This window comes from Podarcis tiliguerta (genome assembly GCF_965153285.1).
Source record: "Podarcis tiliguerta genome assembly, chromosome: 8".
In the NCBI taxonomy this organism is placed as follows: Eukaryota; Metazoa; Chordata; class Lepidosauria; order Squamata; family Lacertidae; genus Podarcis; species Podarcis tiliguerta.
Window position 1 is genome coordinate 21,799,746 of NC_139541.1, and position 25,132 is coordinate 21,824,877.

The following is a 25,132-nucleotide window of genomic DNA, read 5'->3' on the forward strand; positions in this document are numbered from 1 at the left end:
AGGATTCGCTTCAAAGAGCTTGGGCTACACGGCAACCACATAGTGATTCCTTCTGGCTTCCTGACATGTCCCTAGCTGTTAATTTCCACATCACATTTGAGCTTCCACATGACAAAGAACTATAGTGGGATGTAGTGCAAGTTTAGTACACGTTTCCATGCTATTTGCAAATGATTTTCTTCTTCTTCCTGGAAGCAAGTAGCACATGAATGAGCGCTCAGCTTACTCCATATTCTGCTGCATTTCTGGAAGGGGCTTTTACATTATGTGGAAGCACAAATATAATGTGGAAATTCACAGATACAGCAAGATCAGGAAAATAGAGTAAACTGCTGTGTGAATGCGGCCCAGGTGTGGAGAAGCTATGTTGTGATCAATAGCATTTCCATGCTCTAGGGCACAAGTGTGTTTGCCTGTAGGGCTTCCTTTGCAAACAGCTGCGCTCAATGTACAAGCATCAGAGAGTGGATCTGAGGCAGAGTTACAATATCAGGGATGGGGCAAGGTGTGGCTCCCTATTCCTGCTCCACCAGCAGTCATCTAAGCCACACAGGGGTAGGACTGTTGTTGTTGTTGTTGTTTTTTTGGGGGGGAAGGCACACACCGTGCAGCCAAGGCCCCAAAGCAGTCTTATGCCTTCCCTCCAAAGCCAGCATGAAGAGAAAAGGCTTATGAGCAGCTGTTCCAGAGGCAGTTCACTTGCTGGGACTGCTTGCTTCAGTGTCACACGCGGGAAGCCATAGCATACATTTTGCAAGTGACTATGGGAGAATGGTGTGTCGGGCGCTGAGGTCTCCTGCGGGGGGCAGCACCTGCATTGGAAAGAAGAATTGAAGTCACAATATTTAGAAATCGATGTGGCCCTCTCTAGTGCTCTTAGAGAGTGGTGCATACACAGTGGTGTATCATGGGTTGCCTCTGCCCGGGGCAAGGAACATACTGCGGCATTTCCATGTGGTGCTGATGTAGCTACCAGACAGAGCTTCAGTGCAGCGGCGGGCCATGTGCGTGCACCTCCTTTGGCTGCGGCACCACCACCGCAGCAAGTCTCACTGTCTGCCCACCTCCTCTGCTGGGGGGGGGGGGGCACCGCACAGACAAGGTATGCAAGGGCCCATCCTCTCCCAGCTCCTGCTTGGCGTGCTGTTCAGGTGAGGCAGGCAGGCAGGACAGGGAGCACTTCTGGTTGGGGCAAAAGCTGCAGAGGCACACTCCTAAAAAAAAAATTGCGCTCAGAGCAATCACCCCGGTAGTCCCACCACCATGCTACACCACAGTGCATACATTATCTTGTAACAGCCCTGCTAGGTTATCTTCATCCATGCAGGAGGGAGGGGGCACTGTGATCAGGGTTTCCTGACATCACCTCCAAATTCTCACTGTGAGAGGAATTCAGCTAGGTCCCATCATCCCTAGGCAGCATGGCTAATAGCTAGTAGGGAGGTTGGAACCTGTAGCCCAAGAATATCTAGAGAATGTAAGAACACGAGAGCCCTGCGGAATCAGGCCAAAGGCCCATCTAGTCCAGCATCCAGATGCCCATTAGGGGAGGCCCCAAGCAGGATCAGAACATGACAGCAACCCTCCCCACTTGTGGTTCCTGGCAACTGGTATTCCAAAGCATAATGTCTCCCACAGTGGAGGCAGAACATAGTGATAACTGGCTAGTAGCCATCGATAGCTTCCCTGAATATGTCTAGTCCTCCTGTAAAGGTATCCGAGTTGGTGGCTCTCACTACCTCTTAGTATAGTGAGTTCCATAATTTAACTATGACTTGTGTGAAGAAGTACTTTTCTCTTTCCTGAGTCCTCCTACGTTTGGTTTTCTTGGATGGCCCCAGGTCCTAGCATTATAGGGAGGCACAAGTTTCCTCCCCTCCCTTAGGACAATTGGGGGATATCCACAGCCAGCAGCCTTTGCTGCTGTCTCTGAACTCTTAACTCTTCGTACTGACCTCCTGTGGTGGCAGAAAGGCAGCAAGTCAACACAATGGCTGCCACGAAGCATCCTGAGGACCCCACCATTCCCAGCCAGCAAGACCATCCAAAGTCATAATGGACTCCCAAGAACACACTGTGCAAGACAAGAGTGGTCCTCTCCATATAGATGTCGACAGCATACCAGACAGAGCCCACCAGTCCGAGGACACCTGGTGAACCAAGAAAACACAATTATCTCAAGAAAGGCAGAGGTGTTAGTCAATATGCTGGGCCAATACCCAAATCCCTCCATATACAGTGGTACCTTGGGTTAAGTACTTATTTCGTTCTGGAGGTCTGTTCTTAACCTGAAACTGTTCTTAACCTGAAGCACCACTTTAGCTAATGGGGCCTCCTGCTGCCGCCACGCTGCCAGAGCCTGATTTCTGTTCTTATTCTGAAGCAAAGTTCTTAACCTGAAGCACTATTTCTGGGTTAGCGGAGTCTGTAACCTGAAGCGTATGTAACCCGAGGCACCACTGTATGTTCATATATGTGGCAAAATTGCTCCATATCAACTGGCCAGGGGTCGCAAACCATTTTGGGCCGGTGGGCATATTTGGGCCAGTCACAAAATGGCTGCCCTGAGGTGTGCAGCATAACACAAAATGGCTGCTGGCTGTAGGCGTGGGGGCATAACACAAAATGGCTTCCACTGTAAGTCATGGCACAACACAGGGTGGCTGTCTTATCTAAAGGAGCAGAAAAGGAGACATTGATGGAAAACAGTGTGGTCCTGTCCTGGAATCAGGGGCAACACATCCCGTTGTGTAATTACGAGGGATGAGAGAGGTTGTACAGGAGACTCCACTTTCCACCTCAAGCCTTGCCTCGGTAGCTGTCCTGGTCGATAACAACAAAGCCAGACCCCAATGGAAAAGGCGCTTACTTCCGACTCCCAGGACTAATCCTGAGGAATAGCGCATCTTCAGCTTAACGTGCGGCTCGTCCTTGAGAAACTTGATGCAGTCGAGGCCCAGCGCCAGCAAGACTAACGCGAATCCCGAGAGGATGTCAGCTGTGATCAGCAATGCTCGAGTCACCACAATCTTCACTGAGAAGGGAAAGCAAAATACAAGGTAGTTGAAGGTCAGTCAGAGAAGCATCCCACTGGCCTGGCGTCCCCTGGCTGACTCTGTTGGGAGGAACCTTGAAGATCTGTTTAATACTGAGCCAGCTCATTTGTCCACCTAGACCATCAATGTCTACACCAGTGGGCAGTAGCTCTCCAGGATTTCTCGCAGCAGTCCCTCCAATTTCTCTACCCAGATTAAAACAGAACCTTCTGCATGCATATCAGGAGCTATAACCACCGAGCTAGGTCCCTTTCCTAAAATTAAAGCAAGGTGCCAGATAAAGAGCTGATTTAAATGGAAACATAAGAAGCTAACATACTGAGTCATGATTGTCTACACTGACTGGTAGCAGCTATACAGGAATTCAAGCAGGGGTCTCTCCTAGGCTTACTTGGAGATGCCAGGGATTGAACCTGCAACATTCTGCATGCAGAGCAGATATTTTACCACTAAGCTATGGCTCTCTCCCCCCCCCCCGGTTCTTCCCTGCTCAACCTGGCACCTGACCTGTCTTCTGATGACCTCTCTTCCTCTTCCTCTAGCTCCTGCTTCCTTATTTACATAATCTGGTGCCTCTGACCTCCAGCCCATCCAAGATTGTGCCTCCTGCCCCTGCCCCATTTTGCAGACCAGACCCTTCAAGAGTCACCATTTTCCAGGAACAGTTCCAGTTTACAGAAGCCGTCCCGGTTTCTGATTAGTTCCCGGAATGTCCCACTTTTCCTTAGGAAGTCACTACAGTGGAACCTCGGGTTAAGAACTTAATTCGTTCTGGAGGTCCGTTCTTAACTTGAAACTGTTCTTAACCTGAGTTACCACTTTAGCTAATGGGGCCTCCAGCTGCTGCCACACTGCCGCCACGCGATTTCTGTTCTTATCCTGAAGCAAAATTCTTAACCCGAGGTACTATTTCTGGGTTAGCGGTGTCTGTAACCTGAAGCATCTGTAACCTGAAGCGTCTGTAACCCGAGGTACCACTGTATTTTCATCGGATAAATGTTGGAGGGTCTGGAGTTATGTGACCCCCGAGCCAAGGAGATAAGTAACTGTACAACCTTTAGAAGACATCTGTATAGGGAAGTTTTAAAAAAAACTTTTAATGTTTTATTATGTTTTTATATATGTTGTGAAGCCGCCCAGAGTGGCCGAGGCAACCCACTCAAATGGGCAGGGTATAAATAATAAAGTTGTTGTTGTTGATGGTGATGTTGATGATGATGTTGTTATATAGGACACCCCTATTTTTATTGGAGAAATGTTGGAGGGTATGATTTTGGCTGAACCCGTTCCAGGCTAGCACTACCCACATCCAACTCTAAAAATGTAGGGCAGTGTTATTACCCCTATACTGCCAAAAAACAAGCTGAGGCTGAGAGAACTTGCCAAAGAGTATTTGCATTGCCACAGATCACGGGCACATCAGTATCATCACTATAGGCCACAGGTGGAGAACTCTGCTGGGGCTCCCGATTTGGCCCATGAAGTCATGTCTTGTACAGTGCAAGCCCCAATGATCAGACAATGGTCAGGGCCTCAGTGCACAGCTCTACAGTGGTACATACGCTTCAGGTTACATATGCTTCAGGTTACAGACTCCGCTAACCCAGAAATAGTACCTCTGGTTAAGAACTTTGCTTCAGGATGAGAACAGAAATCATGCTCTGCCGGTGCAGCAGCAGCAGGAGGCCCCATTAGTGGTGCTTCAGGTTAAGAACAGTTTCAGGTTAATAATGGACCTCCAGAACGAATTACATACTTAACCCGAGGTTCCACTGTATTTAAAGAAAAGCTCCCCTGATGTCATTGTGATGTCAGATGATTGACAGGTCAAACTTGGCCCATGGAGGGGGGCAGGAGATAAAGATTTGGCCCACCAGTTCCCAATCCTGTTCTCCACCCACTGATGTAAGCCGATCCAACCTTACTTTAAAGAGAACTCTCCACTGGTCAGCCCTCATCTCTGCATTTTTACTCCACCCCTAGAGGCCTGATCATCAGTTCCAGCCCTTTTAGCAATCTTAACATGCTCAGAAACACCTCCCAGCACCCCCAACAATTGGGGCGAACTGTAGAAGGGGAGGGTCGCAGTTGTGCAAAGGCTGAGAAACTTGAATGCACCCGAAGATGCTTCAGTCCATCAGCTGTTGGAGACTTACAGGGGTGCTCTGCTAAAATGGAGTCGTACTGGTCGCAGGTCCTGATGCCGTCTTGCATGTTAGTGACACACTCCCTCCACAGTCCTCGGCATTTGTGGCTGACCTGCAAAGAACATAATCGGAAGTTTTGGGTGCAAAAAGGGGGGTTGCTTGGGGCTGAGACAGATAGAGAAAGGCACCTCCACATTTCCAGGCTATCGCTGTACCTTTAAGCTTACTGTTTTATCTCATTGTTAATAATAATAATTATTATTATTATTATTATTATTATTATTATTATTATTATTTATTTATACCCCACCCTCCCCAGCCAAGACCGGGCTCAGGGCAGCTAACACCGAATATAAATACAGTAAAAACATTTTAAAACAAAACAAAAAAAGTTGATAAAAATATAAGTTAGAATACAGTTTAAAATGCAACTTAAAATGCAGCCTCATTTTAATGGTAGCCTATAGATCAAAGCCATAAGGGGAGAAAACGTCAAATATTCACCGGGGCCAACTATCCATGCTGGTCCTACATAGGCCAGCAAAAAGAGCCTAGGGAAAATTTATATACAAAATCCCATATAAGGGGTTCCATAAAAAATAATAATAATATGAGGGGTGGTTAGACTGAGTCCAGCCCAAAGGCCAGGCGGAACAGCACCGTCCTGCAGGCCCTGCAGAAAGATGTCAAATCCCGCAGGGCCCTGGTCTCTTGTGACAGAGCGTTCTACCAGGTCAGGGCCAGAGCTGAAAAGGACTGGATGTTTTAGACTGAAACATCTTAGGTTGCATCCTATTTACAACTTCCTCCACCTCCTCTGACTTCTCTTTTGGACCTCAATATGAGAGGACACCTTGGGTCTATCCTCTGAGAACAAAGAAACAAGCATGGCTGCCTTTGCATTGCCCAGATTAATTGGTTAGGATAGAACGAGAAAACTTCCCTATCCAAGTTATGTACTACCTATAATAAACTACTTTTCTTACTCCACAAGCATCTCTGCATGTTGGATTGCAACAGGTAAAGTCAACTCTGCAACTGGATTCTCAAGCCATATGCTACTCACTTTGCGCAGCAAAGAGCTCCAATAGGTAATTGGGCTCAGTTCCTGTTATGATTAGGGAGACGGGTGGCGCTGTGGTCTAAACCACCGAGCCTCTTGGGCTTGCTGATCAGAAGGTTGGCGGTTTGTATCTGTGTGATGGTGTGAGCTCCTATTGCTCTGTCCCAGCTTCTGCCAACGTAGCAATTTGAAAGCATACCAGTACCTTTTCCTCACCTATTATTTATTATAGTACTACTACTACTATAACTAGTTGGTTGCCTAATACAGGGCTGGCTTACAATCAAATTTATCTTGCTGGTTTACAATCAAATTTCATCAAGTACCCCAGGAGAGACGAACACTTTAGCTGCCAAAATGTGCCCATTTTGCAGGCAGGGAGCCTGACAGTAGGTGGCGCCAGAGCCAATGACAGAAAGAGCAAAGTGATTCCAGTTTCGCCCCCATCCTCCTCCCTGCTGAGTTCTGCAAGGGGCAACACTGAGACTAAGGAGTGGGGAGCCAACAGGCAGCGCCACCCTCTGAACTTGTTGTAAGCAGGTAGAGGGCCTGGCTGAGGGCAGATTGAACTGCCTCCACTGGATGTAAAGGTTGGCCCCAGGTGGGCATGGCCAGGGAAAGCACTCCACAAGCAGAGAAGGGTGACGGCAACCTTTCTTATTATGGAGGGGCCCTAAGGGAAGGGGGGTGCAATTATAGATCTGGAGAATAGGTTGCACATATAGGCACCAAACTGGCTACCCCAGCGTTGTAGAACATTATGGATCTCAGCTACCTGTTCCTGTTCCTCGCCCTCACCTCCAAGCTGTCATCAGCATTAACCATCCAGCAGTCGGTCCATGTGGCCGCGACCAGGAAGAGGGTTGAAATGAGAGCGACGCAGAAGGACATCAGTTGCAAAGCCACCGCCATTGGGAGAACTACAAAGGGCTAGGAGGAGACACACATAAGGCTCTGGGTATCTCTCCACCCTCACCCTGCCCAAAATTGCCACAGCTTCCCCCCAAATTGCAGCAACCTCTGAGCTTTGCACCCAACAAGGGATTCCAGCTTGTCCCCTGTTTGCTTTGGGTGGGGAGATGGGTGCTGTTTGAAAAAAAAAAACTTACAGAATGAAGACACACAAACATTGCAGGAGGTTGGACTAGATGCCCCTTTGAGCCCCTTCCAACGCTATAATTCTATAATACTATGAAACGCACCTGTGCTCAGAGCCTATATATATGCACTCTGCTCCCAAGAGACTATCAGAATCATATATATATATTGTTTCATGCTGATTTCCTTGACCAATGGCTTGAGGAAAATCGAGTTAGGCAAGCAGGAAAATACTTCCACCCTTACAAAAATAAAAATAAATAAAAATAAAGGGTGAGGGGGTTGCACAGTAATGCCAATTCCAAGCACCTGAATTGTCCTCTGTGCTGCCAGCTTTGCCACATTAAAAAAAAAGGTTCCCCAAGGAATGAGGTAAGTAGAAAAAAAATTAAAAATGGCATACTAATGTAGCAAAATTAATGTTTGAGGCTGAAGGAAATCGCCATGTGGCGGTGAGAAAACAAAGGGTGTTTATTGCTAGCAATAATGGCTCAGTGGGATCACTCTCCAAAAGGTTAGCAAAGCTTTATATACATAGCTGTTATCTGTTAAAGGAATACATATGCATTAACTTCCTCCAATCTAAAGTTACAACACAATACTAATTGTACCATGTATGGTCTTTCCTTCATTACCTGTTCATTAGGCAAGGAAACAAAGGACTCTCTCTTGTCAAATGTAGACACTTAGGAATGTTGTTTACAACCTTGGGACTAAAGCTGCTCCTAACACGAGATAAGGCACAAGGCCTCTAGCCTGGCTAGTTAGCTGAGTTTATAGGTCTCTATGTGCATCACTAAGACCTAGGAAGAAGCACAAAGAACACCACTCAAGGGCTTCTTTGGTCCACAGGAATTTGGGTGGATTTTCTTTTTAAAAGCTCAGCGCTCTCTACGCTGACTGGCAGGATTTCTCCAGGTCTTGCCCAGCCATACCTGGACATGCCAGGAATTGAACCTGGGAGTTTCTGCATGCAAGTCAAATGCTCTGCCTCTGAGCTATGAATGATTTTAAGTTTTCACCTGCACAGTCTGGTCGTGTTCAGGGGGAAAGGAAGGAAAGTAACCAACTCAACTCGGGGCACTAGGGGAAGGAGGCATGATGGAAGGGAGCTGGTCATGTGCTGATGAAAAGGATGACAAAGGATGTCCCGAGATTCTCGGTGTTTTGCAGGACGGATCATAGCGCATGCCATAATTGTAGGCTTGTGCAATAAAAACGGATCCAAAGTGGAACTAATCCACTTTTGAAAAATAAATAAAAGGAAAGTGGACTTCTATGGGGGAAGGCAGCAAAAAGTCCTGCAAGCACACCTGAACAAATTGCTCACTGACTGCTCATTGTTATCTAACAGCCCCACAAACGAATCACAACAAACATTCAGTCAAGACTGAACTAAAGCCCCATCTGCGCTTCAGTAGCATATCACTTTCAACAGTGATGGCTTTCCCCCAAGGAATCCCGAGAACTGTACTTCGTTAAGAGCGCAGAGAGTTGTTAGGAGACCCCTATTCCTCCCACAGAGCTAAAACTCCCAGAGTGGTTTAACAACCGATCCCTCTTCCCAAGGAACTCTGGGATCTGTTAGCTCTGTGAAGGGAATAGAAATTATCTGTGTTTTGATTCAGTGATTGTTTCGGAGAAAGTGACTTCGTTAGGTTTTCCTTTAAATGTGAACTTAATCCGATTCCTCTGCCATTTCTAGAAAAACCCTCCCATCTTTCCAGAAAGAAAATAAGACTGCAAGAATCCCTACAACAGGTTAGTATTATTATCCTCCTGCCCCCATCCTATTGGAGGTGGAAACAGGAGACTGTAAGGAAGGCCCTTAACTCAGTGACAGAGCCTCTCTCACAGACCACAATGCCCTCCTAAGGAAGATCACAACATTAGGAGTTTACCTTTAAGTCGGGTGCGCAAGGGCCTCTGCTTCTGTCATCCTTGCGAAGGGAGATCCCACAGAACGTCTGAAGAGAAGCCAGAAATTCAGGTTAAGTCTTTTCCAGGAGTTTTAAAACGTCAATAAGGTGACATGAGTTTGCACCGCCAAACCCAGGAACCGTCACCTGGCAGTACAGGGGTCAGAATTGAACCCCACCTGACAGCCCTGCCACTGGCCTGTTTAGTAGCAATCGAAACTGTCTCTGGATCAGACTCCTTAAAAAATAAAATCCAAGCCATGTCAGCTGTGCTTTGGGCTTTAACAGCGTGATGGGCTTCCTTGCAATTAAAATGGCTATGGGTCAGAAAGCATAAACAGGTATTGGCATCTTTGGGAGCTTGGCAGGCGATACTGGCACGCAGCGGTGTGCCCTCCCTCCAGAACTAAATCCATCACTTCTTCACTGAGGATCAAGGCTACATCAATTATTTCCGGAATTAGAGGTTCCAGTCAACCTCTCCAAAAGAAAGGCTGGGAGCCTTTCCTGCGGGATCCCTGGGTTCCTGGTAGACTGTTTGTTCAGAGGTCAAGAATGCAATGATTTTGCTAAATTGGACCAAAATCCATCTTAGTCTGGTATTCTGTTGCCAACAGTAGCCAGCGGGATCCGGGGCAGCTGGTGCCCATTGGACAGAAGGGAGGGAGCCCAACAGTAGGTGGCGCTAGAGCCAATGACAGGCAAAGCCAAACAATGCTAGCTTTCTCCCCATCCTCTTCCCTGCTGAGTTCCGCAAGGGGTGACATTGAGACTAAAGAGGAAGAGCACTTGAGAGAGAGACAAGATATAAGGAGAGCAGGTGACTCTTAGTCTCAGGCCTGCGGGTTCGAGATTCCTGCATTGCAGGGGGGTTGGACAATTGATGCAAACGGCCCCTTCCAAATCTACACTTCTATGACCTGTGATTAAGACCGCAGCTTTGGTGCAGAAAAGGCCAAAAACCTCTCCCTCTCTTCCTGTTTCCCAACTCTGCAGCTGGAATTGCCAAGCATTCTTGTTCCCAGTGCCTGCAAAGTGTGGGTGCCTCCTCTTGATGCTGAGCGTTAAGATAACAGGTTGGAGCTGCCATTGTTGCCATGAACAGTTAAATCATTCTCACGGCTGCTTCATTTGCCTTGAGCATCAGACAAGAGGCTGCTTGCTGGGCCCTTCCAAACAGAAGAGTCTGTTAAAGCGGAAGAAAGAGCTTCTGTGCTTGGTATGAAGCATTCTGGAGCTCTGCCAGACAGCTTAAAGTCTTGAGGCCGGTTCAGGAGGGCCACGTAGATTGCTTTGTTGCCTGGGGTTCCGAAAAAGTTCAGAGAAGATCATTTATCAGACTTTTCAACCAGGTTCACCCTCCCCCTCCTCTTATCTGGACCAAGGATGGATAAGTCCAAAACCTCCTGCAAGATGAGCTTTCATGCTCAAAGACAGCGCAGTGCACATCAGCTATTTGGGGACGTAAATCTTGAGCTGGGAAGTCTGGCTGGCCTGACTCAAATCTGATTTTCTTTTCATTGCCATGAACTTGCTAGGCGAAGGTTGGCAGGTCACCATTTTCTCAGCCCTGACTTCTTTTGTTTGTGACATGGAAAGTAAGAGCACTTTTAATTTGTAAACCGTTACGTCCTTTGCCCCACAGGTTTAAAACACATGCCTTCCCACAAAGATTCCTGGAAACGGTTGCCTATTATATGTGCTGGCTGCTTTGTGTGGGGGAAAAGACAGTTCCCAGGTGTCTTCCAGGGAATACATGTCCTTTACATGTATGGTGGGTGTGCAGCAGAGTTCACTTTGGGTATCCTTTGGAGGAGAGCATGCTGTCATTTTTAATATATGTAATACTGGCTTATTTACAAATATATACATGCCACAGGTGGAAGTGCGATTTTCAGAGTCTTGGGCCAGGGGTCAGTGTGTGCCATGTACAGTGGTACCTTGGGTTACAGATGCTTCAGGTTACAGGTGCTTCAGGTTACAGACTCCGCTAACCCAGAAATAGTACCTCGGGTTAAGAACTTTGCTGCAGGATGAGAACAGAAATCGCACAGCAGCGGCGCAGCGGCAGCAGGAGGCCCCATTAGCTAAAGTGGTGCTTCAGGTTAAGGACAGTTTCAGGTTAAGAACGGACCTCCGGAATGAATTAAGTTCATAACCCGAGGTACCACTGTATTTGTTGTTTTGCATGCCATTTTTAGAGGGGAAATGGTGAAGAATGCAGATCATTCTAGTCTTCCATTTGAAAGGCTATCTGGTCCAAGTCTGGTTTAAAGATAGAGAAGCATAACAAAGGAGATAAGCTAGTTCAGTGGTTTTCAACCAGTGTGCTGTGGCATCTTGGGGTGCCTTGAATAATGGCCAGGGGTGCTGCAGGCAACACTGGCATCTGTCCCTCCTGGCCTCCCTTCTCTGATGCCCTCTCTTGTCTTCCTCCCAAAGGCTTGCACAGCTGTTTGTTGCAGCAGCCCTGGCTACAAGCTCCCCAGGTGAATGGTGCCTCTAGGGCTGACCAGGGGGTGCTTCCCAGGTCCCTGTGGGCTGTGGGAGGAGGCACCTCTCTATGGGGTATGGAGGGCAGCTCAGAGGCCAGGGGCGGCAGCAGCGGCTACCTGGAGGACTCCCAAGGAGAGGGGAGAGGAGGCTGAAGGAACACTCCACAAGGGAGGATGTTCAGAAAGGGTGAGAGGCTGCCAGCTCTGCAGGGAAGGGGTGATGTAACTGGGTTCCTGAGCCCCATAGGGTTGCCGCAGTTGGTAAAGGGAGCCGTGGATTCAAAAAGGTTGAAAACCTCTGAGCTAGGTAGACTGCAGTCTTCAGCTGTATTCAACAGCAACCTGCTCCACTACTGGATCAACACCCTTGTTTAGATGCCTTAAAGAAGAACTGAGCCCAAACCAGTTCCAGGCTGGCTTGACACCCAAACGCACACACACACACACCCCGCTTTCGGCAGCTGGTGATACCTTTGGGCCCAGCTGGTTTTGGCAGAGGCTTCTGAAGCTGCCTAGAACTTCGGAAAAGCAGCCCCAATTAGCCCACATTAGGAAGAAAAGCCGCAGGGGAGAAGATTACCTCTTCTTTGCCCCCACCCCTTTCCATGGCATCCTGCATGTGCAGACGGATTAGGTTAATTAGCGTTTCCTGCATTCATCAGTCCAAAAAATGGGAGGAAAGGTGGGGGAGAGAGAGGAATGAACGACTAGGCTCAGAGTTGCTAGTTACAGGCAGCAGCAAAGGTGAAGCTCCCCAGTAGCAACTGGACGACTGACAAGTGGGGTGGGGGCGATTCCATCAGGAGCCAGGCAAAGCAGGATGCTGGCACACCAGACACAACATCATGGGGTCAAGAGGGCCAAGCTGGCTGGTGGTGGGAAAGCCAGGAGTTAATTTTGCCACCAGGGATCTGCAGCTACAGCCTTGGGTTTGCTGACTTTATTGGTCTTCCCAGTATTGGTTTCCCCTCAAGCTATAGCGATGGGCAAAGCATCCACTTTGCATGCAGAAGCTCCTAAATCCAGTCCCTGGCATTTCCAGACCGGGCTAGGAAAGGGCCGCTGTCCAGAACCCTGTTTTGCCACTGCCGGCTAAGCTGGATGTACAGGTGATCTGATGTAAAGCCACTCCTATGTTTATATGGCTGTGTACGCACCATGCATTGAAAGCACATTTCTCTCTCTCCCCATCCCCACCCCAGTTCCAAAGAATCCTGGAAATTGCGATTCATTAAGGGTGCTGGGAATTGTAATTTTCTGAGGTGCCGACTGCAATTCCCAGGTTCTTGGGCTGTGTCCATGCTAAAGTACATTCAAAGCAGCTTCCTGCCCTGAATGAATTTTGGCCGCTGTAGTTCAACCCTCAGGGACGCAGGTGGCGCTGTGGATTAAACCACAAAGCCTAGAACTTGCCGATCAGAAGATCAGCGGTTCGAATCCCCATGACGGGCTGAGCTCCCATTGCTCGGTCCCTGCTCCTGCCAACCTAGCAGTTCGAAAGCACGTCCAAGTGCAAGTAGATAAATAGGTACCGCTCCGGCAGGAAGGTAAACGGCATTTCCGTGAGCTGCTCTGGTTCTCCAGAAGCGGCTTAGTCATGCTGGCCACATGACCCGGAAGCTGTACGCCGGCTCCCTCGGCCAGTAAAGCGAGATGAGCGCCGCAACCCCAGAGTCATCCACGACTGGACCTAACGGTCAGGGGTCCCTTTACCGTTACCTTTAGTTCAACCCTCACAGAGTTACAATTCCCAGCAAGCCTTAACAAACAGCAATTCCCAGAATTCTTTGAGAGAAAGAATGGGCTGCTTTAAAGGTGCAAAGTGGACACAGCTTAAGTGGTGGCTGGGATGTGCTTTGAATATATGGTGCATTCACAGCCTATTATGTTTTAAAGAAAGCAGTCTTCAACTTTTCCCAACCTGAGACCCTAACCCTAACCTTTCACCCAAACATGCATTTGGCGTCCCATACCTTAATTTGTTACCTTATATTTGCATGGTGGTAGTGCGGCTGTCGTGATCCACCTTAGTGTGGGAGATTGCAGACAAATTCAGCAATGCACATTCTTGATAGTCAGCAAGTTTAAGGCAAGGTTACCAGATTTTTTTCAATGAATCCGGGGACACTTTTCAACTTCAATGGATTTTGTATGGGGACTGGTTTGTAAATCCGGGGACTGTCCCCAGGAAACAGGGACGTCTGGTAATCTTAGTTTAAGGGCGACCACAGAGCTGTATTGTTGATAGGCAGAGACTCAGACCATAGAAAATGTGATTGGTAGAGGGGGCTCTGTGTGATGTCATTTCCCCTCCTCTCCGGAGAGGGAAGGAACATATGTAATTTCCTGTTTCCTTCCGCTTCTTTCTCTCTCTTCAAACAGCCATGAGCGCAGACCCATGCCCCGTGCTCGCTCCATTCCCAGGCTGGAGACTGTTTTTTGTTTTTACTTTAAATATAAGTATTTTACCTGCATAGTTTTTACTGCTGCTGTAACTGAAAACCGGGACGCGGGTGGCGTTGTGGATTAAACCACAGAGCCTAGGGTTTATCGATCAGAAGGTTGGCGGTTCGAATTCCCGCAACAGGGTGAGCTCCCGTTGCTCGGTCCCTGCTCCTGCCAACTTAGCAGTTCAAAAGCACATCAAAGTGCAAGTAGATAAATAGGTACCACTCCGGTGGGAAGGTAAACAGTGTTTCCGTGCACTGCTCTGGTTCACCAGAAGCGGCTTAGTCATGCTGGCCACATGACCCGGAAAGCTGCACACCGGCTCCCTCAGCCAATAAAGCGAGATGAGCGCCGCAACCCTAGAGTTGGCCACGAGTGAACCTAATGGTCAGGGGTCCCTTTACCTTTATCTATAACTGAAAACCAGTACAAATCTATGTAGTAAGTAAACCACATTTTAAACTTGCTTTCCAGTCTGTTCTCTGATATCTTTGTTAAGCAGAGTATGAAGGGGAAGCTAGCCTAATTCCTATGCTTCAGTTCTGCTGCAATGGGTGGGACTTTTAAAACTCTGTTTAGTCCACACCTGCTTTGCATGCAGAAGGTCCTGTGTTCAATCGCCAGGAACTCCAGGTAGGTCTGGGAAGGTTCCCTACGTGAAGCCCTCAATGCAGAGAATATTGAGCTAGCCTGGCTGAGTATATAAGTTTCTTCACTACCCCCCTCCCCCCAAAATGTGATGGGCAGTGAACTTGCTAGACCATTCAGTTCAGCACTTATAAGGCGCCCTAGAAACTGAGGAGGGAAACAACAAACTTTAGAAAGCTGGCAATAAAAATATTTTAATAAGACAAATGTTTAGTACAAACCATTAGAAACATTTATATATTTTGTTGTTGCCGTTGTTGAAAAGGTAGAACCATATTGTCAAGCAGTATAAACGGTACCAAGGGGGAAAGTTAATGCAACCTTTTTACATTTCGAAAACGAGCAACTTTCATTTTCAAAGATGCATTTCTGGTTTTTCATTTTTCTCTCTCCCAATAAGGAAAAGGGGTCTTGGGGAAACACAGTGGGGTGTCTGCTTTGTGTTTGTTTGTTTTTAATGTCCTTGCTATAGTCACTTTGGTCTCTTGGATTGAAAAGCTCAGGCCCAGAACCATGTGTCTCTCTTCCCCCCGAAGGCATTACACGGACTGATCTCCCCTTTTTACAGGGGGCCTGAAAAATGAAGGGGAAATAAAAAGAGGGCTGTTAGTTTCAAGCCCGCAGATACACAACAGGTGGGTGGAAAACATATCACGAGGTTGGGACTCCCTTCCCACCGCTCACACGGGCCCATCTGTGATGCCATTTTGCAGAGCTGTGGGTGGGGAAGACGTTCCAAATCCCTTCTTGTGCATGAATCTGAGAAGGAACCAAAAATAACAATAAAAACAACAACCCCTGAGATATTGTGCCTCTGGACTTTCTAGCCTGCTTGGAGCTGCAAGAGGCAACTTGGCCCTCTCCATTCCACAGACATGTAAAGGAACCACCCGTCACTTGTCTCCACTCTTTCTTCCCTTGGGATTCAGACGTACTCTCTAGCCGTGGAAGGCTGCGACTGCCGGTAATACTGCTGCCCTCTCTCTTCCGGTTTGGGACAGGAGCAGGACAGGAAGGCTCCGCCCAGCACGGTCAGGCTGCCTGCTGACCACCCCACAAAGAGAGCAGGTCCAAATTCATACCTAAGGCCAAAAAAGAAAAGGAAAAAAGAGAGTGTAGATTATAACAGCAGACATGTCGAGGTGTGCATCCTGATAAATCGGCTCCACTTCTTTGTGGGGACGCGTTGCGGGCGAGCCGCCACGCCTCCGCCCCCTACAGGGAACCAGGCAGAGGGCCTTCTCAGTAGTGGCGCCCGCCCTGTGGAATGCCCTCCCACCAGATGTCAAAGAGAAAAACAACTACCAGACTTTTAGAAGACATCTGAAGGCAGCCCTGTTTAGGGAAGCTTTTAATGTTTAGTAGGTTATTGTATTTTAGTGTTCTGTTGGAAGCTGCCCAGAGTGGCTGGGGAAACCCAGCTAGATGGGCGGGGTATAATATATTATATTATATTTATTATTATGGGGGGTGGGACTGTGTCCCGCCCTACGCCGGGGAGGCTCGGCCACGCCAGTTAGGCAAGTGGCCAATCAGACAGCTTGGGGGGCATGGCCGTGGTCAATTTAAACCACAGTGCAATGCTGAATTGCCCCTTTTCAGCCTCACGCCGCGGATCTCCCTCCCTCCCACCCTTTGTTCAGGTTGCGTCATTGGCCTTGCCATGGACTTTGGTTGGTCGCTGTTGAGGGGCCTGGTAGGACTTTTTCCACTTGGCAAATTGACACTGGCCGCTTGGTTTTTGCCTACCTTGTAGCAATCGTCACAACTTTTTAAGGTTAGGCATTGGAATAGCAATGTGTGGGGGAGGGGAGGTGCGGCCATCACCTGCCCCTCCGTGGTCAGGGGTATTCCGCTAAAGCATGGGTAGGCAAACTAAGGCCTGGGGGCTGGATCTGGCCCAATTGCCTTGTAAATTTGGCCCGCGGATGGTCCGGGAATCAGCGTGTTTTTACATGGGTAGAATGTGTCCTTTTATTTAAAATGCATCTCTGGGTTATTGGTGGGGCCTGCCTGGTGTTTTTACATGAGTAGAATATGTGCTTTTATTTAAAATGCATCTCTGGGTTATTGGTGGGGCATAGGAATTCATTGATTATTTCTTTTCAAAATATAGTCCGGCTCCCCACAAGGTCTGAGGGACAGTGGACCGGCTCCCTGCTTCAAAAGTTTGCTGACCCCTGTGTTAAAGGAATCCAGGGGTGTGGATCTCATCCGAAGCCCGGGGAGGGGCTAGGGCCATTCCACAACCCCAGCGGGAACCCAGGGGATGCTCGAGTCCATCCACATTGGCGGGGCTCCCCCTACTGGTGGTTTACCCTTACCAGACTCCCTGCAAGGCGGGCAGGAGTCAGGTATAGTCTGTTGATGCCAATTCCTAAGCCAATACCACTCACATTCTGTAATCAATGAAGCTGTGGCCTGGATTTTGCCCATTAACATTAACCTAAATTCTGTGTCTCCTTGTGTCTTCATTCTCCTGGGGGTGGCTTGGGGCTTTGACATGCAAACTCCGTTGCCTCAAGATGGCAAAAAAATAAAGGGCAACAGTGGAGTGGCAGAACAACAGAACACCTGGAGAGCTGCTGCCAGTCTCTGTAGACAATACTGAGCTACCATGGTGTGACAATCAGCTTCCTGTTTCAGGGATTTATGGGAGTGATTGAAGTGCATATCAGAACTTGTGTTTGCACCATTATAGTGGGTTAACGTGCTGTGTGGCTCTGGTGCATTAAATCAGCGCTGATTTCCAGCGAGATCTCAGACAGCGAGGGCATGTTGCTGGCCCCGTAGAGATGGGTTTGCAAGTGTGTATCAAAATTAGCCTGGTGTGAAAAAGTAAAATTTACATTCATCCCTTTTCTCTACAGTCTCCCACAGGTGGCGTGTGGCCCTCAAAAGGTTGCCCAGAAGGCAATGTGGCCCTTGGACTGAAAAAACGTTCCCCACCTGTGATTGAGGGGGGGTGATGTACACAACTGGGACAATCTCTCTGGGTTTTGAAAGGCACACATCCGCTGCTGTGATTTCTGGTTTGACAAGAGGTGTAAGAAAGCACACTCTGGGTTGGCACAGGCCCTGCTCTCACCTGGCATTAACCGGCGTGCTGGGATTGAAAAATTCGTACGTCACCCGTGCTGCGTACCATGAAACGGCCGTCATAGTGCACAGACCTGGGAACAGAGAAGACAACACAAATTATTCAGTTATTAGGAATTGGGGGCCAAACTACAGATTACATTCATGTTCCAGGATTGGGAGTCATCATGAGAACATTCTGCTGAATCAAACGAGGGACCCACCTAGTCCAGCATTGTCTCAGTCTCTGACCGCATGCCCGTGGGAATCTCGCAAGCTAGACACGAGTGCAACAGCACTGTCCCCACCTGCGATTCCCAGGAGCTGGTATTCGGAAGCGTAATATCTCTGACAGTCGAGGTAGAACATAGATGATGTGGCAAGTAGCCACATTGAGAGCCCTCTCTTCCCTTGAATTTGTCCAGTCCTCTTTTAAAGCCATTTAAGCTGGTGGCTTTCACTCTCTCCTGCAGGAGTGAGTTCCATAGTTCAACTAGGGGCTGCATGAAGAAGGACTTCCTTTTATCTGTCTTGAATCTCCCAACATTCAGCTTTATGGGATGTTCTAATATTGTGAGAGAGGGAGAAGGGCTTTTCTCTGTCTGCTTTCTCCATGCCATGCATTGTGTTATAAACAAAAGGGTGGGGGGAAGAAATACAAGCAAGCCCAGGAACCCATTCTTTAAAGTAGTACATGAACAGCTTGAATGGAAAATGTTGGAGGGGAGGAGCAGCCAAACAGAGATGGCCTCTTAGCAGAGCCAAAGAGAATGGGCCCTGCAGTCCTATACGTCCTATGGCTGCTGCTGTCTTGTGTCACATGTCTCCAATTCCCCCACTATTCAGTGGTCGATGTACTTCGTAAGGCTTATCTGCAGGCACAGGACCAAGGAGAAATTGCTATGTTGCCTGACCTACTGCCCTTACTAAGCCTCGGAGCAAGCTGATATATCTAGCTTTTTCCTTTACTATCTTGAACACATGCTTGTGTTCCCCAAATCATCATTTAAGCACCAGTATAACAAGAACTTTGATATGCATTTCATGCTTCAAACCAGTATGTGCCCAGAACAGGTACACCCGATAACCCTCTTATTGAGGAATAATCCACCTTGTTAACTTGTTTCCACAAAGTTGTATTTGTTATGAGCCGCTTCGAGTCCACCGAATAAAGCAAGGGTGGAGTGTATTTTTCAACCACATAATCTTCTGGGCAACTTTCTGGGGGCTACGTGCCAGTGGTGGGCAGCAGACCTGAAGCAAAAGTGGGTGGAGCAATAAATATTACTCTCGTCTTACTGTATAATAGCAATGTAAGACTGTCGTCAGGCTGCAGTTCCCTTGGCCACCAACAGACGTCACTGTCCACTTCAGTGTAGTGAGTGGTGGCAAATAGGCAGCCCAGGGAATCTGTGGGGTGACAGCAAGAGCACGATGCAGCAGCCACCCAGCTCCACTGGCTCCCCCACCTGCCAGCCTCAAGGGCCTTGCCCCCAGGATTCGGATACCCAGGCTGACCATTGGACTGCTGGTCACCTACCCCCTCTGCATCCCGCCTTGGAATCTGTTGCTATTGATTAACAGGAAGAATGACAGGAGGAGCAGACCAGAGAGGTGAAAGATGCCCGGAAACATAGTCTGGCCTTGAATACTGCAGGAGCAGTAGCATGGAGAAGGCACTCAGCAGTGGCAGCCAACCAGCCTCCAGATCTGCAGCACAATCCAGTTTCCACGTGTTGTCATACACACACGTCTGTCCTCCATCCAGGCAAGCAAGAGGGATGCTCAGAGTTTGAGGACGCAACCCAGCCAGGCAACAACACCCAAGGAGAGTACAAATACAGCAGGCAAGGGACCAGGGAGAGTCCCCAGGTCAGAGGGAGATGCCCAGAGGGCCCCATTTGGCACCCAGACTGGGACAAGGCCCACAGGGTATATATTGGCCTTCAGCTTACTTACCTGCTAGTAGGAAGAAGACACCCCCCAACACAGCGATCCAGCTCTTCACCACAGGATTCTCGTCTCCGACTTTGGTGCATTTCATTCCAATCACGCTGACAACAGCCCCCACGAAGCCCAGGAGGATGGAGACCACCATGAGTGCCCGAGAAGTCTGGATATGAACTGGAAAACAAGAAAGTGCCTGTCTTTGGGGTGTCCAAGGGGGGAAAGAGGCAGCTGCAATTGCAGGGTTAAGTTGCTTAAAATGGCCCATTAGGTCCAGTCGTGGCCGACTCTGGGGTTGTGGCGCTCATCTCGCTTTATTGGCCGAGGGAGCCGGCGTACAGCTTCCGGACCATGTGGCCAGCATGACTAAGCCGCTTCTGGCGAACCAGAGCAGCACACGGAAACGCCGTTTACCTTCCTGCCGGAGTAGTACCTATTTATCTACTTGCACTTTGATGTGCTTTCGAACTGCTAGGTTGGCAGGAGCAGGGACCGAGCAACAGGAGCTCACCGCATTGCAGGGATTCGAACCTCTGACCTTCTGATCGGCAAGTCCTAGGCTCTGTGGTTTAACCCTCAGTGCCACCCGCGTCCCTTCAAAATGGCCCATAGGGTTGCCATATTTTGAAGAGCAAAAAAGAGGTCACATTTGCCGACTTCTACTTTTAACTATGGATCACTATGATGACTCTACACAGCAGGTGGCGCTGCGGTCTAAACCACTGAGCCTCTTGGGCTTGCTGATCAGAAGGTTGGCAGTTCGAATACCCACGACCAAGTGAGCTCCTGTTGCTCGGTTCCAGCTCCTGCCAACCTAGCAGTTTGAAAGCATGCCAGTGCAAGTAGATAAATAGGTACCGCTCCAGCGGAAAGGTAAATGGCATTTCTGTGCGCTCTGGCTACTGTCATGGTGTTCAGTTGTGCCTGAAGTGGTTTAGTCATGCTGGCTACATGACCTGGAAATCTGGCATGAAAGCGAGATGAGCACCACACTCCATAGTCGCCTTTGACTTGACTTAACCTTCCAGGGGTCCTTTACCTTTACCTTTTTACCTCTACCCATGAAAAAGAGGATGTGACCTGGAAAAAGAGGACACATGGCAACCCTTCCAGGAACTAATTTTTAACAAAGGCATTTCATTTCATTTCATTTCATTTCATTTCCAATTAAGAGTGCCTTGTTCCAACCTCTGATGTATGGGCAAAGGGCTCCCTTACCTGTTAAAGGCCTCTTTGACACATTGGCTAAAGGCTCTTTACAGCTCTACCCAATGACTCTCGCCCATTGACACATAGGCAAAGGGCTCCTTTAACAGTTATATGCAACACTTATGAAAAAGCTCTGACACAGAGGTGAAGAGCTATTTAACCCGGGCTCTACACCTTGAATCAGATCCACTGGCACACAGGCCAAAGGCTCCATCTGCTCTGAAAGGGGTCTCCAATGCAGAGGCTAACAGACTCTCTCACACTGACACATGGGTGCCATTTTGAATCCATCTGTCAGGCCCAAACTCTGCCAATTTGGATGCCTCTGAAGATTTCCTAATTCCAGTTTGGCATGATGGGCTCCCGATAGTGAGGAGTGGGTTTTGGTCTATGTTTCTTAGATTCCTGGGGCAACACCGGGTGTACTGCCAGCTAATAAATAATAGTTAATCCTCAGCAAGCAGTTGCACCCATGCAAGAACATTGCACGCGCACAGTTACTGTTTTAGATCTTTGCTCTGTTCAGGGTTGCTTTGCCCATGCAAAGCACTTAGAGAAGAGAGCTGGTAGCAGAGCGATCTGTTGAAGAATCAGCATCCCTACTGACTGGTAGCATTCCCCCTCCGGGGGGTCTTCCACAATCAAATTGCATTAGTCAAAGCTGGCCTGTCCATGAGGCGAAGCGAGGCGGTTGCCTCAAGGCGGCAGGCTCCAGACAGCCACAAGGAGTGGCAAATCCAGCTGCCAGGGAATGTGCACCATGACTGTCAGGCTCCTTTTCCACTGCATGCCCACCTGGCAGGCTGGCACACAACAGCGGGCACACAGCAGTGGAGAAAGCATTTTCCACTTTGTCTCTAGCAGCAAAATGCCCCGGCCTGGTCCTGGCATTAATGTTAGGTTTATTCTGGAAAGTCCATACACCACTCCTCTTTACAGTGGTACCTCGGGATACATATGCTTCAGGTTACATACGCTTCAGGTTACAGACTCTGCTAACCCAGAAATAGTACCTCGAGTTAAGAACTTTGCTTCAGGATGAGAACAGAAATTATGCTCCGGAAGCAGGAGGCCCCATTAGCTAAAGCGGTGCTTCAGGTTAAGAACAGTTTCAGGTTAAGAACGGACCTCCAGAACGAATTAAGTTCTTAACCCAAGGTACCACTGTACTGGATTTTTTCATCAATGCATCTCCAACATTACTGCATGGAAGGGTGCTCTTGCAGAGCAATGACAGTGGGACTCACCCTCCCACCCTGGATATTGAATACTGCAAAATAATAATTATCAATAGTAATAGTTTGTATCCAGAGTTAGTCCCACTCAAGAGTAAACCGGCTGAAGTTAGTAGACATGGCTAACTTAAGTTCATTACTGCTTTGGCCCAAATATTAGCCTCACTTTCCCCCCAGATTCCGACTGTGAAAAGTCAAAAGTGTGGCTTATATTCGCAACCTTATGGTATGCAGCCAGGAGCAGTGAGGAATGGAACGGCTTATATTTGGGTATTTCCCCTTTATTTCTTTCCCCCTCTCCAATTTTAAATGTCTGGCTTATATTTGAGTGCAGCTTATATTTGGGTCAATATGGTAATTGCAATGGGTCAGCGAGTAGCACTTACTTGGAGGCAGCCCCCAAATAATAAACAGCCACCACTGTCACCCCGAGGCTTCCTTTGAGGCAAGGTTCACCAGGGGTCACTTCCAGCACCTTTACATGATGCCAAGGCTCAACGTGGATAGGAAACAGCACTAAATGTTAAACAATAATATATATCACCTTGAGCCTTCCCTTGAGACAAGGCCCACCAGAGGTCACTCGCAATGCCTTTATGGTATGCCAAGGTTTAGCTTGGATATGAAAGAATATGAAAGCTAATACCGTAATAAAAATAAAAGCAGAGGAGGAGGAGGAGGAGGAGGAGGAGATATTATCTGTGTGGCATTTTCACATTAACAAGAACACAAGGAGTCCCAACAATTATGGACTGGCATACCAAGCTACAAAAATTTGCTGAAATGGCACAGCTGACCAATAGCCTGAGAGGCAACTCAAAACAAAAATTTATGGAAAAGTGGGATAGATATAAGACATATGTTCAAAAATACAGTAAATGTTCACTATCTATGCAAGCATTTGATTGACGTTGAGGACAGACTGAGTTGAGGAACAAGACCAAGGGTACATATTGATAAAGGAATGCATTAGATAAAATGTAAAGAAATACTCTTATTATTGTATAATAAGAGTACATTCTTTTCTTAAAAAAGAAAGAAATATACAACAGAATAGACAGCAAGTCCAATGTGTTGGTATATATAAGATTTTGGAGTAAGTTTGGAATAGCTTTTTGTTTTGGGGGTTTTTTTATGTATATAAAGTATACATACAGTTTGAAAATTACAGTATAAGAAGTTTTGTGATGTAATATGACGATGTCTGACGATGTAATGTAAGAACTTTAATAAATAAATAAATAAATACTAATAATAACAAGAACACAGGTCTCTGCCCCTAAGAACGTACAATCCAAAATTCAATGCGCTGGAGAAAATCGAAGGCAATTTTGTGGGGTGGGGATCTCTTCTTTCCCATTTTAGGAGAAGAGAGAAGCAGAGCGCTCAGCCACCACCACGGAGTAGCTAAAACCCACCACATACAAACACGCAGCACGTTTAAGTGGGAAGGGGTTCCAGATCCGGGGATGCCGCCATGGGCGTAGCCAGGATTTATAGGGTGAGGGGGGGGCGGCGGCAGGACAACCACCTATCATCAACCTCTTTTTAGCAGATTCGGAATCAAATATCTCAACATTAGTGGTTTTAAATTCCTTTTGACCCCCCCAAGTGCTCAGGAAAAAAATCTGTCCAAATCTTTCTACAATGTCTACTTTTAGTAAATTGCTTTTATTCATTTACAGTGGTACCTCGGGTTAAGAACGTAATTCGTTCTGGAGGTCCGTTCTTATCCTGAAACTGTTCTTAACCTGAAGCACCACTTAAGCTAATGGGGCCTCCCGCTGCCGCGATTTCTGTTCTCATCCTGAAGCAAAGTTCTTAACCCGAGGTACTATTTCTGGGTTAGCCGAGTCTGTAACCTGAAGCGTCTGTAACCCGAGATACTACTGTACCTGATTTAGAGGGGGTAGTTGCCCCCCCCCATGGATGCTGCGCTACATCCCGTCAGGCGAGAGCCCCGCTTCCCGTACCCACCCGCAGGCTGCCTGCTGGACGCCAGCGAGGCGCAACCGCAGCCCCGGCTCTCCCTGTGCGCCCGCTCCCCCCCCCCCATGCACCCCTGGGACGCACCGTCGAGCGAGAGCAACGACTCGTGGAGCTTGCACTGGACCTGCCCGGTGCTCTGCGAGGCGCAGCTCATCCAGAGGCCCTCGTACAGCCCGACGGCCGTGATGATGGCGTCCCCGGCGTAGGAGCTCTGCTTCCACTGGGGCAGCGCCGACGAGCAGATGGAGCCCACCAAGCCGGCCAGGGCCATGAAGTAGCCCACCAACTGCAGCCCCGCGCTGGCCATGGAGAGAGGGAGAGGACCACGGGGAGCGACGGCAGGAGGAGGAGGAGGAGAGGGCTCGCCTCTTCCGACGGGGCGATCTGCGGCAGCGACTGCAGCGGCGGCCGACGATGCCAGGGGCCGCCCCCGCGAGGGAACACGCTCTGGCAGCGGACGAGCTCGCCCGCCCGCGCTCCCTTGCTCTCGTCCTCTCTCTCCCCCCACCCCATAGCAAGGCTGGCCCTGGAGCGGGAGGAGCCAGCCCTCGAGTCCAGGCAGCTTGAGCTCCGCTGGACCCTTCGCAGCGATGAGCAAAAGGCATCACACAGAACCGCAGAATGGTACAGTGGTACCTCAGGTTACAGACGCTTCAGGTTACAGATGCTTCAGGTTACAGACTCCCCTAACCCAGAAATAGTACCTCGGGTTAAGAACTTTGCTTCAGGATGAGAACAGTAATCGTGCGGCACAGCGGGAGGCCCCATTAGCTAAAGTGGTGCTTCAGGTTAAGAACAGT

General features: G+C 48.5%; 2 protein-coding genes across 3 annotated transcripts; both read right to left on the bottom strand.

Annotated features, from left to right (window-relative positions):
* Positions 1 to 54: 54 nt before the first annotated feature.
* On the bottom strand, positions 55 to 9,393 carry LOC310682939 (claudin-16-like). Its single transcript, XM_083452289.1, has 6 exons — positions 9,266 to 9,393; positions 7,065 to 7,196; positions 5,213 to 5,315; positions 2,870 to 3,034; positions 1,956 to 2,150; positions 55 to 812 (listed from the first exon to the last, which is right to left on the bottom strand). Exons 2-6 carry the CDS (start codon positions 7,176 to 7,178, stop codon positions 724 to 726), a joined length of 666 nt encoding a protein of 221 aa, XP_083308415.1. The 5' UTR covers positions 7,179 to 7,196; positions 9,266 to 9,393; the 3' UTR covers positions 55 to 723.
* Positions 9,394 to 15,048: 5,655 nt separating this feature from the next.
* CLDN19 (claudin 19) lies at positions 15,049 to 24,800 on the bottom strand. Of its 2 annotated transcripts, none has more exons than XM_083452273.1 (5): positions 24,417 to 24,800; positions 19,912 to 20,076; positions 17,963 to 18,047; positions 15,810 to 15,956; positions 15,049 to 15,633 (listed from the first exon to the last, which is right to left on the bottom strand). In XM_083452273.1, exons 1-5 carry the CDS (start codon positions 24,637 to 24,639, stop codon positions 15,555 to 15,557), a joined length of 699 nt encoding a protein of 232 aa, XP_083308399.1. In that variant the 5' UTR covers positions 24,640 to 24,800; the 3' UTR covers positions 15,049 to 15,554. The 2 variants fall into 2 exon arrangements, with proteins under 2 accessions (XP_083308399.1, XP_083308400.1); XM_083452274.1 differs by having other exon boundaries at positions 15,049 to 15,447; positions 24,417 to 24,798.
* Between the last annotated feature and the right edge of the window lie 332 nt (positions 24,801 to 25,132).